The sequence below is a fragment of the Triturus cristatus genome, chromosome 7 (genome assembly GCF_964204655.1).
Source record: "Triturus cristatus chromosome 7, aTriCri1.1, whole genome shotgun sequence".
NCBI classification, from domain to species: Eukaryota; Metazoa; Chordata; class Amphibia; order Caudata; family Salamandridae; genus Triturus; species Triturus cristatus.
In genome coordinates, this window is record NC_140590.1 from 632248341 (window position 1) to 632266936 (window position 18596).

General features: G+C 42.5%; 1 protein-coding gene across 1 annotated transcript in view; it reads right to left on the reverse strand.

The window, feature by feature from the left end:
* The window catches only part of SMURF2 (SMAD specific E3 ubiquitin protein ligase 2), a 1110500-nt gene that overhangs the window by 434398 nt on the left and 657506 nt on the right, over window positions 1-18596 (reverse strand). The window contains exon 8 of the mRNA XM_085617253.1: window positions 15303-15505. Coding sequence (XP_085473379.1) covers window positions 15303-15505 — 203 coding nt within the window. The remainder of the gene's footprint in view (window positions 1-15302; window positions 15506-18596) is intronic.

Genomic DNA, 18596 nt, shown 5'->3' on the forward strand with positions numbered 1-18596 from the left:
ACCACTTGGTTTGACAACATTTCCTTTTATATGGGGTTCTGCTCTCTTTAATCATTTTCAAGCAATGAAAATGTTAGTCTTATCAGTCTGGGTGCGACCAATATTAGTGTTATCTTGGATAACTTGAATTTGTTTACCACTATTTGTATTAATGGGATTGGTGGAAATGCGTATGCAGATGTCTTGAACCAACTTATCACAAATGAATTGCTCTAACCTAATACATTTATCTATGGTTTTACCGATGGTTTGAAATTTGCGTTTACATCCTGCCTTAGTTACCATTTGTGGGATACTCCTGTTTGAAAATCAGAATCAGTTTTTTCTCATCTCATACATGGTCTGCAAACATAGTAACTGACACTGCCAAATGTCTTGTGCCAATTTTAAAAGTGGGTACAGCAATGCCTCCACCCCCTTGGTTGTGGTGTTATCTGTTTGGCAATCTACCATTACTTCGTGGCCATTTCTACGTATTACTATTAGTGCGCATTTTTTAGTTCGCAGGAACCTTTAGTACGCATGCTTTTACTTAGCATGCTGTTACTACGCTATTACCATTACTTCGCTAAATGAAATACTTAGCAGACTATCCACATTGTTGTTTGGAAAAGGAGGCACTACCGTTTACAAACGACGACGTGCTGCTCTTAAGGCGATTGAAGGAGAAGAGTGGATCCAAGAGTGAAGGTGAGGAGAGGGACCACGAGGGGAGAGCGGTAAGTGGGGGAGTGTATTTTTTAGGGTCGTGCAGGGGGTTGTGTTTAAGATTTAAGGGTTGTGTTTGTGTAGTGTAACTTGGGTTTAGGGTAGTGACGGGGTTCGAGAAGGGTAGTGTTTGGGAGTAGGGACAGGACTGAGGGTCAGGGAGGGATGTGCAGGGGATAGTGTTTTAAAGTTTAGGGTAGTGTTATGTTTGTGTAGTGTAAGGTAGTGTTTTTGGGTTTAGGGTAGTGTCGGGCGTGCAGGGCAGTGTTTGAGTGTAGGGTGCAGAATGGGGGAAGGGGAAGGGGCGTGCAGGGGTAGTGAATTAGGGTAGTGGTGGCGTGTTTGTGTAGTGTAGGGTAGTGTTTTAGGGTAGTGTCGGGGAGTCAAGTGTAGTGTTTGAGTGTAGGGTCCAGGCAGGGGGGTAGTGTATTAGGGTTAAGCGAGGGTTTGGGTGGTGTTGAGATTTTATATACATTGTATGTTCGATTCATGTGCACAGAATAAATTATTGAAAAGATTTATTTTGGGATGACTCATTTTGTAAAAGGGTGAAGGACATTTTAATTGTGAAAAATGAATGAAATGTGAGTTTTAAAAAAAGGATATTTTTTATAATTCACGTTTATTTAGTTAATAGCCAATTTTAAGAAAAACGTCCCCACCCTAAAGCTCTTCGCATGATTTTAGTGCGATTTTTTCAATTAGCATAAACCATTACAGGAAAAAACGTAGTAGTGCTATGCGTAGGAATAGAATGCGGAATAAAAGCATTTAAAGTACATTTTTAACTATTTGCGTTACAAATGCATGCGCAGTTAAAACTTGCGAAGTAATGGTTTATGCTAAGTAAAAACATTGAACTAAAATCATGCGAAGTAATGGTATGCGAAGTATCGACATACATTCATCTGTTTGCCTACTTTTTCTTGGATGTAACTTCGGAAGCCTTTAAAGCTACAATGTGGACTTACGTTTGCGATAGTTTAAGTGTCTTGCTGCTTCTTTCACTTCTTCCCCCAAACTTTGGATTGGAAAGGTGTGTACTCCTCACTAATCATGATGCATGTGTTTAGATAATGACATGGGGTGGACTCTAAGCTTGAAAAAAGGCCTTCCCTTCAGTTTGTGTTCCGCCATTTCAACCATTCAACTCCGTGCCCAATTTGCTTGTTACAGCCACTAAATCCTCCCAGTCCCCTTTTAAATGGGACCACTGGTTCTTTAGCCATTTCTCAATAGATCTTACTGCAGTCTTGCAATTGGAATCAAACAAATACATGTTGCCATAATCCCTAATAACTTCCTCATGGAAGATTTTTGGTAAAAGAAAGTGTGTTCCAGCAGTGGCGACACCCTGTGCAGTCAAAGAAAAGCCAGTGCTCTGCATTGAGGAGTTGTCCCTAAAAGGTTTTCTCTTTTTTTGTAGTAATGTAGAGTATTATTTTCCACACTGACTTGAACCCTGATTGGTCCAATATGTTGATTATCATCTGAAAGCTGTTTTCACAGTGTTGGAAAGAATTCGCCCAAATCACACAATCATCTAAATACATAAGCTGGCTCCCTCTTTAAGTCGGCCACCGCCACCACCAAGGTCTTTGTAAAAATCCTGGTGCTGGTTCGATCCCAAAATGCAATACTTTGAATTCATAACAATCACTTTTTACTAGGGGAGTAGAATGCATAGAGAAATGAAAATATGCGCCCTTTAGATTTATAGACACCAGGTAGTCCTCCTCTTTCAGTGATGCAATCACATCCTGAATGGGTGTCATCTTGAATGTTAGAGTCTGGTACATCTATTTGCAAAGTGACAATACCGAGTTGGTCTTGGTATCAGGAAGCAAATGGAGTATACATCTCATCCACTTTCCTGATTACAATTCCTGAATTCTTGAACCTACAAGTCTAGGATCTGAAGCTGTTCTCCCCTTTAATGTGTCTGGTTTTATTGTGGGTGGTTCTTGTGCACTACCCATTGCCCCTGCCAGCGGTGCCGTCATACCACAACAACTAAACAAATACTGACCATAACACGCCTACATGTGTGACAATGTATACTATTCTTTGCCGCCAAAGCTAAAAGGATGGCTTGGACAGTAGGCATTAGTCATTTTAATGTATATTCCGTTATTAAACAACTGTTGTGCTCACTTCTAATGTAGCCAGCCAGTGCCACCTTGTGGCAGGCTGTCATAAGCGCAGATGTTGACAAATGCCAGTGCCAAGCACCAGAAAGTACCGTTTCAAATTAAGCACTGACCAACATGTGTTTCATGCTCCAGAGCATAATAAGGAAATAATTTATTTGTTGGGGAGTTCATTTTGTTGATTGCCCTCTTGATGTGTCTTTTCCTTTATGCATTGATCTACTCAGCATAGCTCGTTGCTATTGACCTTGATTTTGAAAATAACTTTATTCGGTTTGGCTTTACATTGACATAAAAGGGATGCCTTGTAAGGCCCCTACTGTCAAGTGTACCACTTTGGCGAAAGAAGATCTTACTTGCAGCACCCGCATAGCTATAAAAGTCTTGTTTGCCTTTTTCATCTTCTCTAGGCTTTGATCAACTAAAGGGTCAAGAGTGTGTTCCCATACAAGTAGTATATCAATTCGATTAGATTGTTCATCAGGTTTTAACACCAAAATCAGTTCCTGCTTAGCTGTCTCATGCAGTGTAAGCCACATTTGAAGTTACTGTTCTCTCCTTTTCCACTACACTTTTGGCCCTTTCTGATGCTTTTCTGGACTGTGCTATAATTCTTCTATCACCTCCCAATGGTGATGGATACATCAATTTAACAGTGCATTACTGTTAACTATGTGACTGTGGGCTGCTGCCTTTTTACCCACTGCTTCCAAGTATTCACTTTCTGGTGGTGGCCCATTTGCAATGGATATTTAGGTTCAATTCCAAACATACTATCGAGGAGTCCACGAGACTTAATGTACGGTGGATCTTGTGGTGAAGGTTAGTATTTTTTAATGACTTGTGACCTAAATGCATTGGCAGTTTGCTGGCTTCATGAAAACATCCTTACTTTGTTCTAGCACTGCTGACAGTAATGATAATACAGACACTTACTATGTATAATGATTAACGCTGGCAGGAGAAAGCATCAATCTATTGATTCTACCTCCATTTGCACCCCAGATCTTTAAGCTGCTCTTTTTATAGCTCAATGGTATGCAGTAATGATATCAGAAGGGGATGTCTTCTTGGGCAAGGGTCAAATTATTTCTCTTGAATATCTTTCTCTTAAATATCACTTTGAATATCCTCTTTCTCCCCAGTATTCTCTGGTATGTAAAGGTGAATGTACTTATCAACCTTATTCTGTGTTTCTAGAATGGCAGCCTCGCATTCTCTCTTTATATGGCCTTGGTATCTTCCCATGGTCTCTTAATTCTTAAAGGCCCTGATGCTTTATATAAATACGCCTTAGCAAGAGCTTTTTCATCTTTCATCAAAATGTCTCTTTCAATGTTGATTTTCTTAGGGTCAACTCCCTTTGAAATTTTGAAAATGTAGCCTACCTTTAACAATCTGTTTTTAGTCTTTTGTGCTGTCGATACACATTCTCTGTAGAGTCCTTCCTTACAATGATGGGCTAGGACATTGAAAGTTATTTTTCAAAAACGAGGTTTCGGTTTTTAGGTAACTAATACCACCTCCCCAGAAACCTCCCCAGAAATCCACAATGTAGCAGGACACATACTCCACCTCAGATTGTCTTTTTCCCCCAAGCGGCAAGTGTACATGTGCAAATGTGAAGCATTACAACGTCTGTGGTATGAATAAGTAACACACAATTGAACCAACACAGTCACACAAGGTTTGCTTCTGAGGAGGTGGTTAAAATGCATGTGAATCTACAGCACTACAGGCTGTAACCAGATTGCTACAGGTAAGCAAAGGAGTGCATTTGCAGCATGTGCATATGTGCAGATGTAGATAGCAAGCTGTGTATAGACTGAAAAGCAGTACCCAACCCCTAATGCGATGTCTTGCATGCAAAGAAGTGAGACCTGAACAGTTTGTCCAAATAGTGCCTCTTGTTGGGACTGGCTATCCACGCAGTGAGATTTAGTGAACGTGCGAATAGAGGACCACATAACAATTTTACCTACATCTGCGAGAGGGATGTTTTCTTAGAAAGCCATAATGCCAACATTTTTTGCAAGGTAGGTGCTCTATGTACTAGCTTGTGTTTGGCTTTATCTTTGCAGATTTTAATGCATTTAACAATCCATCTGGACAAGTTTAGAAATGGGATTGAAAAGGAAATTTTGTCTGGTTTTCCTGATGTATAGACCACAGTATAGACCACAGAGTACATTGTGGCTCTTCTAACAACTAAAGTATGCAGCGCTGTTTCTGCAACTGACTGGTTGTAGGGAGCAGCTAGGGAAGTCAATGGATTGGGGGCGTCATGAAAAGGAGAAACAATTTTTGGCAAGAAACAATGGTGAGTTTTAAGGATAACTTGGTCTTGTGCACCTGTGTAAAGGGTTCCTACACAGCTAAAGCTAGGAGATCACAAAGAAAACCACGGTCTATTAGAAATTGTAGGGGACAAGCATGGATGGGCTTTAACGGAGGAGAGGGAACAGATGAGCATATTGAGGACTAGGAGATCCCAAGATGGGATTGGTCTTGTGGGATTATTTTGAGCACTTCTATTAATGCTTTAACAAACAAATTAATTACCTAGGGTTTAAAATCGTAAAAAATCGTAAAAAATACAAACGTACCAGTGGCGTGTTTCCCGCGTCGGACCTGCACCCAGCGCTCCAGTCTCCCGCCGCCGCGTCTTTACCTTCGCGGCCGCGGTGGGGAGACTAAAGAAGACTACATTTCCCAGCACCTCTTGGGGCAGGAGACCCGCCCAACCAGATTTTGGCGCCAGGAGGCGCATAAAGCAGAGGGACACCCCCGGCAGAGCGGGTTTAAAATCGTAAAAAATACAAACGTACCAGTGGCGTGTTTCCCGCGTCGGACCTGCACCCAGCGCTCCAGTCTCCCGCCGCCGCGTCTTTACCTTCGCGGCCGCGGTGGGGAGACTAAAGAAGACTACATTTCCCAGCACCTCTTGGGGCAGGAGACCCGCCCAACCAGATTTTGGCGCCAGGAGGCGCATAAAGCAGAGGGACACCCCCCGCGTCGCGGGACCGCGCGCGGGCTAAGCCCGGGCAAAGGGCGGGCCGTCTGTGGCCGTCAGGGGCCAAAGGAGGCCGGGCCGGGCCACATCCCTTTCGTCCAAAACACAACTTGTCCAGGAGGATGTCCTCCCCAGGACTTTGCAAACCGACTGCCAGGGAAGGGGGCTGTAATGCAGGGACATTGGACAAGTACTTTAAACCTACTAAAGATGATGTGGGTAAGGAAAAATCACTGGAGAAACGCAGGGTTGAGCGGCGGCGCTCCATTGATTCCCTGAAGAATACGCCCCTGCCAGAGATCATCCCGTATCCTACTACCCAAGAGGATGATACGCCCCCACCGAGCTTAAAATCTCTGACCCCTGAGGATTTTCCTCTCTTATTGCGGGACATTCCCACTTCCCCTGAGCTGGCCCCTGGAAAACCCCCAGATATAACCCCTTCTGAGGCTTGTCCTACTTTTGTTAATCTGGTCACCCAAATCTCACCCTCGCACGCAGCCAAGAAATGCAAGCCTAAACAAAGAGTTGAGGTAGAGCTGCACAAGCCCCCACCGAGTAAACGGAGTAAAAAGTCAACGGGGGGCAGGGGGAAAATTAAACCGACGTATCTAGATTTCGGTAAAAAACATACACTCGTACCCCAACCTGGGAGGGATAATGAGAACGTTCCCACTGCTCTTCTCTCAAAGGTCTCTAGTTTAACTAGAGCCCCTATTCTAAGCACCCCAGTGGCTGATACATCTAACCCTCTTACAGCTATAGGGAGCTTAGAATCGCTATTGCGTTCTCTTTTACAGCCCATTAGCGATAGTCTGATAAAAGTAGAGAGCAGGCTCACCTTATTGGAAACAGCTTTTACTAATTTGAACATCATAGTTAGCAAGCAATCAAACAATATGGGACCCTATCCCCCCGCAGGGAACCTTACCAAAAAGGGAGGTACGAGGGGTAACAATAAAGTCTCCCCCCAGAGAGTGACTACTGCCCCTCCTCTACAACCATTAATGGCTGTTTCAGACCATGTACCGCGCTGCAACACACCCAATAGGCCCAGAGAGACATTAAACTCTGCCTCTCAAAGTTCCCACCTGGGGATTATTGACGGCAACTTAGAAGCTGGTGGTATCCCCCCACCATCTCCGGGTCGGCCGGCCCCAAGTCCACGGAGACCAGACCTGCCACCAGAGGCTAATAGTCTAACGGTGGTTTTAGCAGGTGCTCCCCGCTTAAGACCAGGGGAGAACGAGGATTACAAATCACTAAAACATAAGGTCATTAAATGGCTGAATTGGAATCGACCCCTACCGTCCCATTTTAATAGTGAGATTATCATGGTAAGAAGGGTCTCCTGGCTAGGCAAAACTAGGAAATCTATAATAGGGGACTGCATCCTGACAAGCTTTAAGGATCCGGGCACTGTGCGGCATATTTGTAAAGGAATAAACAGGTCATTGGATTCCACTATCCAGACCATGCCAGTATCCTTCTTCTTCCCCCCAACCCATATGTATCATACTCCGACGTCAGATGAGTGGGTGAGGGTGGAACATAGACATAGGTATAGGGATCATGCACAACGTCCAAACTTTCAGGTGCAAGACAGGCCCTACTTCCATTTTAATCATTTTAATCGTTTTAACTGCCTGAATGGCCTGGATGGGGTCGATTGACTTTCTAGTGATAAACCAATGGCTGTGGATTGCGGTGCCTGCAGCTCTCTTAAGCTACCTACCTTGACTGCTGTTGTATTGGATGGGCCACTGAATAATCGGGCTGTTTTGGATAATTTATCGGCCCATAATGTTACCAACGCTCTTGGAAGTTCGATCAACACATCATCGGTGGAGATTGTCTGTCGCAGGCCTTCTGACCCACCGGCCCCTAGTGTCAGCACTACATTAGTATCTCCGATATTAGTGGGGCCTGGAACTACATTCTTCAATACTATCCGATTTCAACCTATGGCCACACAGCCTACTACTGACAAATCCCGAGCTGTATGTGAGGACGTAACATTAACGCCACAACCTAATTACAAGCAGACCACCAGTGTTAAACACCTAGGCAGGCAAAGTGGTTATGATCTGTCCATCCTTAGCTGGAATGTTGCAGGCATCGAATCAAGACTGTCTGACCCCCAGTGGGTCCAGCTATTGGATGGCAAAGATGTCATTATGTTTCAAGAGACTTGGGCTACAGGGAATGTGTACCTAGAGGGCTATCACTGTTTTAGTGTACCCGCCTCTAAGCCCGCCCATGGTCGAGCAATGGGAGGACTCTTTATAGGGATCAGAATATTGGCTGGCGGTACTTTTAAGGACCTATCATTGGGGAACCCAAATATCCAGGTCCTCGAGTATAAACGAAAGACCTTGATTTATTTAATCAATTTTTATAATAATGATTTTAATTCAATTCCAAATAGGAATTATGCAGCACTTTCTAATTTATTGGTACACCTTGATGCAAATATGAATATAGGCCCAGGCGAGAAGTCAGGGATCCTCATTGGGGGTGATTTCAATGCAAAAATCTCAAGTAAATATCATGCAGAGGACAAAAGCTGCTCCGATCTAGTAGATCGCAGAGGTTTTGAGCTTGTTAAGATTTTAAACGACCACATTCTTAGTAATGTTATGGAAACAAGCCAATCCCCAGGACTGACCCACGCCCCCACGTTTAGAGGGAGAGATTCAAATTCAACAATTGATTTTATTTTCACATCCCCCCATTTAACAGACTGTGTTACTGACTCAAATGTGGTAGAGACCCTATATGGAGATCATAATCCTCTTACAGTCACCTTGTACTTGGGCCCCAGCCCAATATACGCTAAATTCAATGGCGCAAGAGATATCACGCCATCGGGTGACGGTCTCCGTCTTAAATGGAGGAGAATTGACTGTGAAGCCCTACTTGACCACGTGAAGAATGATCACCTAGCATTGGTAAACTCCTGTTTATCAATGGATGAAGATTGTCACAGAATAGTCGCCGATTTTGGGAAATTATGCGTGGCAATTAAAAATTATTTGTTAGTCCCTATACTCCCTGAGACGAAGGACCCTAGATGGTTCGATTCGGCTTGCTCTATGGCAAATAGGGAATTACGTAGGGCACTAACCACGAAACCAAGGAACACAGCGGAGGTACAAACAGCTAGAAAATTTTACAAACAAAAAATAGCTGAAAGGAAGGCGGCACTTCTGATGGAACAGTGGGAGGCCCTGGTTGATAGCGCCAATTTAAAGAGCAGCGGGCAATTCTGGCCCGCTGTTAGGAAAATGCGCGATATGGGTAAAAATGTATCCCCTATTGGTTGCAATATAACTGGCCCTACCTGGGAAGCCCACTTCTCCAACATTTATGCTGCTCCCGCTGAAGAAATAATTACCTTGGATCTGAAACAGTTGGGAGACTTACGGTTTGATCTCCCTGAGGTGACGACAGCCATTAGAGAGAGCCTAGGCAATAAGGCCCCTGGCCCAGACGGCCTACCGATAGATTTTATAAAACACAGCACAGACCTATGGGCACCAATTTTATATAACGTTTTTAACAGTATGACACGAGCATCCATCCCTGAGACATGGTCCCTTAGTATTATTGTTCCAATCTATAAAAAGGGCGATAGGTCAGACCCAGCAAACTACCGACCAATTTCGCTTTTAGACAATACTCTAAAAATACTTGGGCGAGTTATTTACAATAGGGTGGTAGAGTGGGCTGAAGATTCTGACCTATTGGATCCATGTCAGATGGGATTTAGGAGTGGGGTGGGCACGGTCGAACAATGCTTGAATTTAAAATTAATAATTGATAAGTATACCGTTGCCCGATCCTCTCCTATATATCTCGCTTTCATGGATCTTTCATCCGCATTTGACCTGGTAAACAGATCTAAACTGTGGTCAATGCTTCTCAGTTATGGATTGGACGAGCCCTTAGTACACTTCCTGGCATATCTCCATACCGATCTTAGGGCACAAGTCAGGATTGGGTCAGGAGGAGAAGTCTCTGGTGCTATAAAAATTGGCAGGGGGGTCAGACAGGGGTGCGTCTTAGCACCCCTGTTGTTCATCGTTTATATTAATGGCATAGCAAAGGCCCTAAAACAAGTAACCAGAGATGTCCCAACTATCCAGGGGCACCCCTTGCCAGTTCTATTATACGCAGATGATGCGGTCCTTATGGGCCGCACCCCTAATGCCCTCCGTGTGCTTGTGGAAAATTTTGTACATCATATGGAGGGCTTGGACCTGCGTGTGAACTTTAAAAAATCCTTTGTTATGTCATGCGGACCTGGTAAACGGAAACTTAACACTATCCATATCGGGTCTGACAAACTTGATTCCGTAAATTCTTTTATATATCTAGGGGTGGCCTTCGCTGCGAACAACTCGTGGAGTGGGCATTCCGCCCACGCCACGAGCAAGTTCTCGAAGGCCATTAACTCAATATTGAGTCTCCCACGCCCTAAGAAATTAGGTGCAACCAGTGCTATCTTAAAATTTTTTAAATTACAGTGCGTTCCTGTTGCCACCTATGGGGCCGAAGTTTGGGCTACTGCAAAAAATCCCGGCATCCAACGAGAAGAGACACGTTTTTGCAGAAAAGTTTTGGGTGCCCCAATTTCGTCCTCTGAATTCATCTGCCACAAAGAGCTAAACCTCCCTTACGTTTGTGATTTCATTAGAAGTAGACCAGTTCTATTCTGGTTGAGAATTTGGAGGAATAATGCAGCCTCGCTAACACAAGACATAATCAAAGACTGTCTTAAATGTGATCATGGGCTTTTAATCCCATGGTTAGCGGGAGTTTCAAAATCATTAAGCGCTGTGAATAAAGGTGATCTCTTTGTAGATCCCTCCAGTATTGGATGTCAAGACAAGGTAGAGGTCAGACAAGCACTATATGCACTTTATGAGGCAGAACGGCTGGAAAGGGAAACATTGAAAGCTACGGTTATTAGATATATTGAGAATGACCTGCCCAGGCAACCTCTCCCACTTTATCTTACTCTACCTATGACTAGTTGGGAGAGGTCTCTGTTATTTCGATTAAGGGCCGGTTCCATAAAATTCATGCTGGGTTTCCCTTTGGGTTACAATTTAATTATCGACCGTAACCCGTGCCCCTGTGATAGCACCAGTAAGCAGAATGAGTTGCACTTTTTATTCTTTTGTAAATTTTACTTAAAATATATCAACTGGTTTTTAACACCCTATTTTAGAAAACACAAACCCCTTTCTCTTATGGAGTCTTGTCAAATGTTACTCTCCCTGGACTGTGAGGAACTGATTTTTCGTACTAGCACCTTTTTAAGACTAATAATCCGTGTACGCAATATGATGGAAAATCCTTGAAAGATTGTTGTTTTAGTTCCTTATAAAATTTTTAGAGATATTGTGTTGTATATTGTAATGATGAATTGTTTTTATGTCTGTACTTTTATGAATTCAAGTAATTCGAATAAAGGTCTTTTGAATTGAATTGAATTGGACTCCTTTTTCTGGTAGAGACTAACTCAGGGCAGATTCCTCCCCTTGTGAATTTCCCAAGGTGCCAGACTGGAGCCGGAAAATGTTGTAGTAATTCCCTTGCATGGCTACAGGTACGGTCATGAGATTACACTTCATGTCAGTTCCGAATGTTACGTTGGGACCGCAGTAAGACCACCACCTCCACATGCGGATAAGTTTTTCTGATCTCCACCCACGCCATAAGATACGCAGCCACTGTAATGAGAAGTCCAGTGTGCAGATGTTTCAACATTGGGATCTTATTAATGGTCCCTTTGAGTTCATTCAACAGAAGAGGGAGTGTAAATAAGGAATCTGCAGTTAGAGTCTCTATCAGAAATAGTGTTACCAAATGTAAGTCACTTCTTCTGATAGAGACTATCGGCAGATTCCTCACCGTGTTAATAGATAACAAATCAGTACCCCCTGGCGGTGGGTCTGTGGAATGGCTCAGACCAGGAAATCTTGCAGTACAAATGAGGCCAAAAGACTGTCCCGCTGGACCTGGATGTCCAGGCAGTAATGCTTCGTGATCAGCTTGGCAAATGTCCACGAATGGCACACCATGAACCAGCGCAATGGTAGCAGCATTTGCTCTGCTGGAATGAGCATGCAAGCCTTCGGCAGGTTGCTTATTAGCTAGGCCATAGAAGATCTTTATGCACAGGATAATCCATCGCAAGATGGTGCTCTTCTTCACCGGAGAAGCTGGAAATCTTGCTGGCAGTCTCTGGTTTACTTGAGGTAAAAACTAAGAAACTTCTTGTGGTCAAGTGGGTGAAGCCATCCTTCTACTCCGAGGGGTGGGGTGGAGCACAGAAAGCCAGCAGAGTGATGGACTGCCCTATGTGGAAAGGCATAACCACCTTTGGTAGGAAAGCCGCCTTTATCTGAAAGACCAGTTTGTGCGGTGCATAGGTCTAACCTGTCTGCAATTCCCCCTCTTTTATAAATTCCGCCAATCTCATGATCGGCAATAATTTTCATGGTCTCTGGCAATTGGTTTACTTCTGGACCGAATAAATAAGTGCCTGTGATAGGCATATCAAAGAATTTTGCTTGAATAGCTGGTTTGATATCTGATGCTTAGCCAGCTTGTCCTCGTAATGCTGTCAAAGATGAAAGCTGGCTGCTGAGGGTCAGTTGAAGCTAATGCAGATTTAAGGCATGCATTTTAGATGTTTTTCTCCTCTTCCGTTACTGATTTTGCCATCGTTTTTTCTGGGAGTTGTTTAATAGTATCTTTCATGTCATTCCACTCTTGGTATGCATACCTATTTAACAGTCCACTGGTATTAGTTATGACCCTCCATTTACCCGCAGATAAGTGCCCTAAGAGATACCCAGTGCAGGCCTTAGTTTTCAACAATTTATCAGCCACAGCAATGAAAAACGACATTACCCTGCTTACTCAATATGTTAGTTTTGAAGATATCTTTGGGAAAGAAAATTGAAATGTTGCTTCCACACCAGCCTTTTGATTGCAAAATAGATTTAATTGCTGGAGTACCTAGGAGAAGAATTAACACTATTACAATACGCCTCTGAGACAGTATTTGGATAAATATCTAATGGCTTAATTAGGATGGCTTTGTTAGGCAATCACGTTCTCCAGCTGCCTCACCTTTGTTCTTTGTTAGAAAGCCCTTAGCATGTGTATTGTTTATTTACATTTGTTTTAATGAGACCTGAAAAGATTCTACATAAAAATAACATTTTCAAACAGGTGATTGACAGGCAAGGTCAGTAAGGGACTGGGATCGACATTACATTTTTATTTACTTTTGTTTTTGCACGTCTCCTTCCTCACTGTTCCCTTTCGACACTTTTCCTCACCTGGCTATGCCAAGACCCAGCACTATTGCAGCTTCCTGAATTGGTGCTGTATGTAGGAGGACATGTCAACGCAATGTTTAATAAGGCTTGATGTAGATGAAAACAGACTTAAGGACTATTAAGTGGCAAAACCTGCATACTGGATGTTCAGAGTGAATATTTGGTGGCATTTAGCGCAGAACATAAAAGATCTTGCTCATGGAAGTTAGAGCCACTACCTCCAGTATATAACCTCTTCCGACTATGTCAAAGAGCCCCTTGAAAAACCGAAATCCCTGATCAAGTTTCCATAGCGGGAACTCTCCTGACAGTTTTCGGTGATCCATCACCAACTTTATATTTACCTCTATTCAACTTCTCATCAACTTGGAACCCAATGGTAGAAAAAAGAATCTGAAATGGAGCTCACATTAAGGTACATTATGGGCTTACCATCGACATAGTGGGTCATATTACCTCTGCCTAAGTCAACATACTTTAGAGGAAAAATTCGAAATAAATACTGTTGATCTAACCACTTGTGGAAAAATGTAGAGCATGTGAACTTAGAAAAGATATCATGCTGCGAAATCTAAGCTCCTCCAAAATAGTCTTCTTAAAGGGTAGCTTGCGTTTCTTGTGATGTCACACATGGTGGGCAGAGGTTGAGCGACAATATGCCCCGTGACTGGGTCAGTGTATATGGTTTTCGGCCTAGTGTCAGGCTGTTGTCCTGCATCTAGTAATGTGGTCCAAATCAAGGTTGTGCTCTGCTTTGATGCCGATCTGCGTCCCTTTTTCATACCCTTTTCCTACAGTGTTTTGTAGGTAGGGAAAGCACATGACAGAGCAATACAGACCATGGGGCAGGGTGGTTTTCGGAGTGGGGAACCAAACTACAGTTAGAGCAACAAGGAACATTGGGGGTGGGGGACATTTGCAGGGGAAACGTAGAGGAGAGAGTCCAACACTGATCTTAGGGGTTTAGGGAGAAGCACCGTGGGCGTGAGCTACAGGGGACACAGGGTGTTTTGCAGTGGAAGTCGAAGAGGGGTACTGATCAGTCAAGTCAGCCAAGCAAAAGGATAAGAGGCTATGCTCCAGAAAAGGGACAAACAAGATGGACAAGAATGGTTGAATAAGATGCAAGGAAATAAGAATGACAATAAAGCCAATCAATGGTAAGCAACTGGCATGCTGCAAGTCTGCTGTAGCCCACAATACCCATTTCATAAACCAGACAGCTTTTGCTGCTGGTAGGTGAGACCTTAAAAAGAAAAAAAGAGAAAAAAAACACACTTAGAGACCCAGCTACTAGATGGCAGAATAACACATAGCTTGTGCATCTGGAAGCAATTTCATGCTGCATAAACTACCAGAAAAAAAAATCAAGTTAAGTATTCAGCAGAGGTTAAGAAACTCTTAGTGAAACCTTAGACATGTTCTGTAAAAGACATTTAAGTGGGAAAAGTAGAAGAAAGGGCATAGTCCCAAATTAAGGATCTTAATCACACAGACTGGCAATCGTAGCGAGGGTGTGTCACTGTGCTGCATGCTGAGATTTTGGAGGCCCAATAGATGATGCAGTTTTTTTCCTTTACAATGCTGAGATTTTGGAGGCCCAATAGACAATGCAGTTTTCCCTATGTAAGGCTACATGCCTATGCACACATTTTACTTAACTTTTAATCCACTACTAAAGAACAGATGAAAAATAATTGAGGCAGCAAAAATGCTGTGTGTATCAAATCTACTATACTGAAGGGTTTTTACACATTGATTACATACATAAAAGATACACAATTAAAGATTTTTTTCTTTGCATTGTGCAGCTTTCAGCGTTTACTTATACTGGATGAAGAGACCATGTACGAGAAGTAATGTTTTATTTCGTTATGCATGATTTGTGTTCGCAACAAGTGTTTGAGATGCCATCTTTCACCAAACATCAATATTTTTTGGCTTTATTTACTCAACTTTAGATCAAAGTATTTTCTTGAAAATTGAAGCACAAGAGAAAAATCTGCTTAGAGTGAATTCTTCAAATTTTTAAAGAAAAACCAATGTTTTATCCTTTGCCAATCTGCTTACCATAGCCTTCGGGTAAATCCGGTGGTGTATGTAAATGTGTTCTGCTCATGTAATTCCGATGCCGCTGTGATCGGACTCTCCTTTCTGCCAATCTCGGATCAGAGGCCTGCCCACACGTTGCACCATTAGCTATTGGTATTGGTGTATTCTCATCCACAAAGCAACTAAGAGGCCGGACTGGACTTGAATATTCAGATGCAGGCCTGTAGAAAGAAAAGTGAAGATGCATTTCCTGACCTCTCGAAGAAAGTTCGCCGAACTCTTATTAAAATCATTAGGCGATGATCAAAACCTCAAGAGTATCCTCTCCTTCTACAAGGGCATACAAGACAAAACTCTAAATTGTCTTTCACCTTTCCTGGGTCATGGGCATCAATTTGCCCAAATCAGCCCCTATAGACCACTAATGTCTTTGACCTGAGGGTAACTCTGAATTTAGCATCTCCCAGATTAGTTTTAGCTGAATTGCTGTAGATTCCCCTTGCCAACCAGTATTGAGTGGTTATTTCACATCCACACTAACAAACATAAATCATAAAAAGGTGCATCTAGTATCTCTTTATAGCATGTACACCATCATGGTCACAAGGTGAAAATGCCAAAGGATGTGCTCCTTTAATATTTGTATACATGGTTTGTGCAAACATTGACATATATGTTAATTGCAGGAAAATAGATAAAAAAGTACCCTCCTTGTCTTTCCTTTGTTTCTGAAGAGTGGAGACCCAGGACTGGTAGCTTAGAAGCTACTACTAGAGGCTGAATATAAGCAGTTCCTGTTTCGATTGTCAGAAAAACGTGTTTTTACACGAAGTGGAGCTCTTGCTCTTGAAACACACAAGTCGCTGGTCAACAATGTCGTAAAGAAGACACAACAGACCTTATATGTATTACTTACTGATAAACTGGAGGACTTAACAGCATCTAAAAGTAAAGCCTAGATTGGGTATTGGGCACAAGGATCGAGTCTACAATTTCATGGCTACATTCCCCTCCATTAAACTTTTTTGACCATATTTTGATTTAGCTGCAACTCTATGTATTTCACAGTGCTAATGTTGTGAACTGATGACGCACAGCCTCCCTGCATAACATTTAACAACTCTTCCTCATGGGAAGAGAAGACACCACCTGCTGAAAGAATATTAGTGTTCTGTCAAATATGCCTAATAAGGTAGGAGCGCTAGCTGACCAAGCTATAGCATAAGATAAATAGACTTTTTTTTTTCATTAAACTGTTGGCAGCTTGTCTTTCTGTTCTAGCAGAAGGAAAGAAAGAAGACATTGCCTAAAAGTACCTGCCTGTTCTTGATGTTTTGGAAATCCGGTGACGTTTATTTCTGCAGCGAAAAAGGGCCCAAAAACCAAGCTTTATACTACTTATACTATTATTGTTTAATACCATTGTTACAGACAGATTCTGGAGAATTAACAAAGCAACAGCTCCAACCAGTTCCTTGAAGTTATTTTGAAAAAGGACAGCAAAACTAACCCCTCAACGGTTAAAGTACTTGCAATGCGCTGTGACCTAAAAAAAAACCTGTTTCAAAATCAAAGGGATGCTTTTGGGTTGACGGGAAAGTTTCTAGCAATACACCTCTGGAGAAAGATCTGTGGCTGGTACCATGCAGAGAAGAGCTAAAGAATAATATACATTAGCCAGAGTCTGTTGCCATCCACCAAACATTTAGCAACTGTTCCACAGTGAATGACAATCCTAGAAGAAGAGAAAAGTGACTTGTAATCCTGGTACATCCCTCTGGGCATCGGATAAATTCTATCTTAGGGTCCAACAGGAGTCAATAGTTACTAGGAAATATCCTCAGTGGATACTGTGATTTACTACTAGGGTGTCAGTGCAATAAATACTATTGAATTCTAAGTGGATTATCATGTTACTTCCGTTATACTTTTGTCTCTCCACAGATGGGTAATTCTAGCTGCTAAGGCGGATTTCTAAGAGGCGTAACTATTACACATTTAAACCACGACAAAGTGCAATAACAGAATAAGGATTAGGTTACTTACCCTGTAAGCATTTGTTTGTGACATGTTGTGGTGTGGATTCACATGCTGTGCATACTCTTTCCATTAAATGATGGATCCAGATTGTTTTTCTTTGAAGAAGTCTTTCGAGTCACGAGTTTTAGTGACTCCTCCTCTTGGTGATAATGCATGTGGGCATCGACTTCATTGTTAGATTGTTTTCCCACAGGCAGGTGAGAATGGAGTGTAAAGTAAGTATAGTAAAGAGATGTCCTTGAACAGTAAAAAGGTAAAGGATACTGCAACGGCCACAGGTGTCTGGGGAGGGGGGTGGGCGCATGTGAAATTACAGCACTAAATGCCACGAACAGATGCTTACATGGTAAGTTACATAATCCATTCAAGGCATTTGTAGCTGTAGAAACAAATGCTTTGCATAGACAGCAAAGAAGTGGTGCTCAAAGCAGTGGCTAACATGTAGGTGTTGCAGTTGTTTGAAAGAGTGTACATAGCACAGCCTGTCCTACATTAGTTTGCTGGCATGGTAAAAAAATCCAAACAATAATGTTTAGTGAAGGTGTGTGGTGTAGACCATGAAGCTGCTTTGCATATGTCAGCTAGTGGAATGTTTCCTAGGAAAGTCATAGAAGCCCCTATTTGTCGAGTAGAGTGTTTCTAGGGGTTTTAGGAAAAGTTGTATTTACTTTAGCTTAACATGTTTGGATGCATTTAACTATCCATCTGGAGGTTCCGGATTTGGATATAGGCTTTCCGGTGTGTGGAAGGGCGAGCTTAACAATTAGTTGCTTTGCTTACTGAAAAGTTTTAGTTCTATCAATGTTGTACATCCGGGCTGTTTTGACATCTATTGTATGGAGAGCCCTTTTTGGAATTGAGTGTGGTTGTGGAAAGAATACTGGTAACTCAACTGATGGAGGTGAAAGTGGGAGACGACTTTTGGAAGGAATTTAGGGTTTGTGCGAAGTACCACCCTGTCTTTGTGAAGATGGAAGAAGGGTTCTTCCAAGGTTCATGCATGGAGTTCACTAACACGTCGAAGTGATGTAATGGCAATTAGAAATGCCACCTTCCAAGAGAGTAATTGCAGAGGTCAATTATGTAGTGGTTTGAATGGAGGACCCATGAGCCTTGTGAGAACAATAATAAGATTCCAGGAGGGTGCAGGTGAACCTAATGTGGAATCACTCTTAAGACCTTCCATGAAAGCTTTTATAAATGATACTTTGAATAAAGACAGGTGCTGTCTATTTTGTAGATAGGCAGCCACTGCAGCAAGATATATCCGTA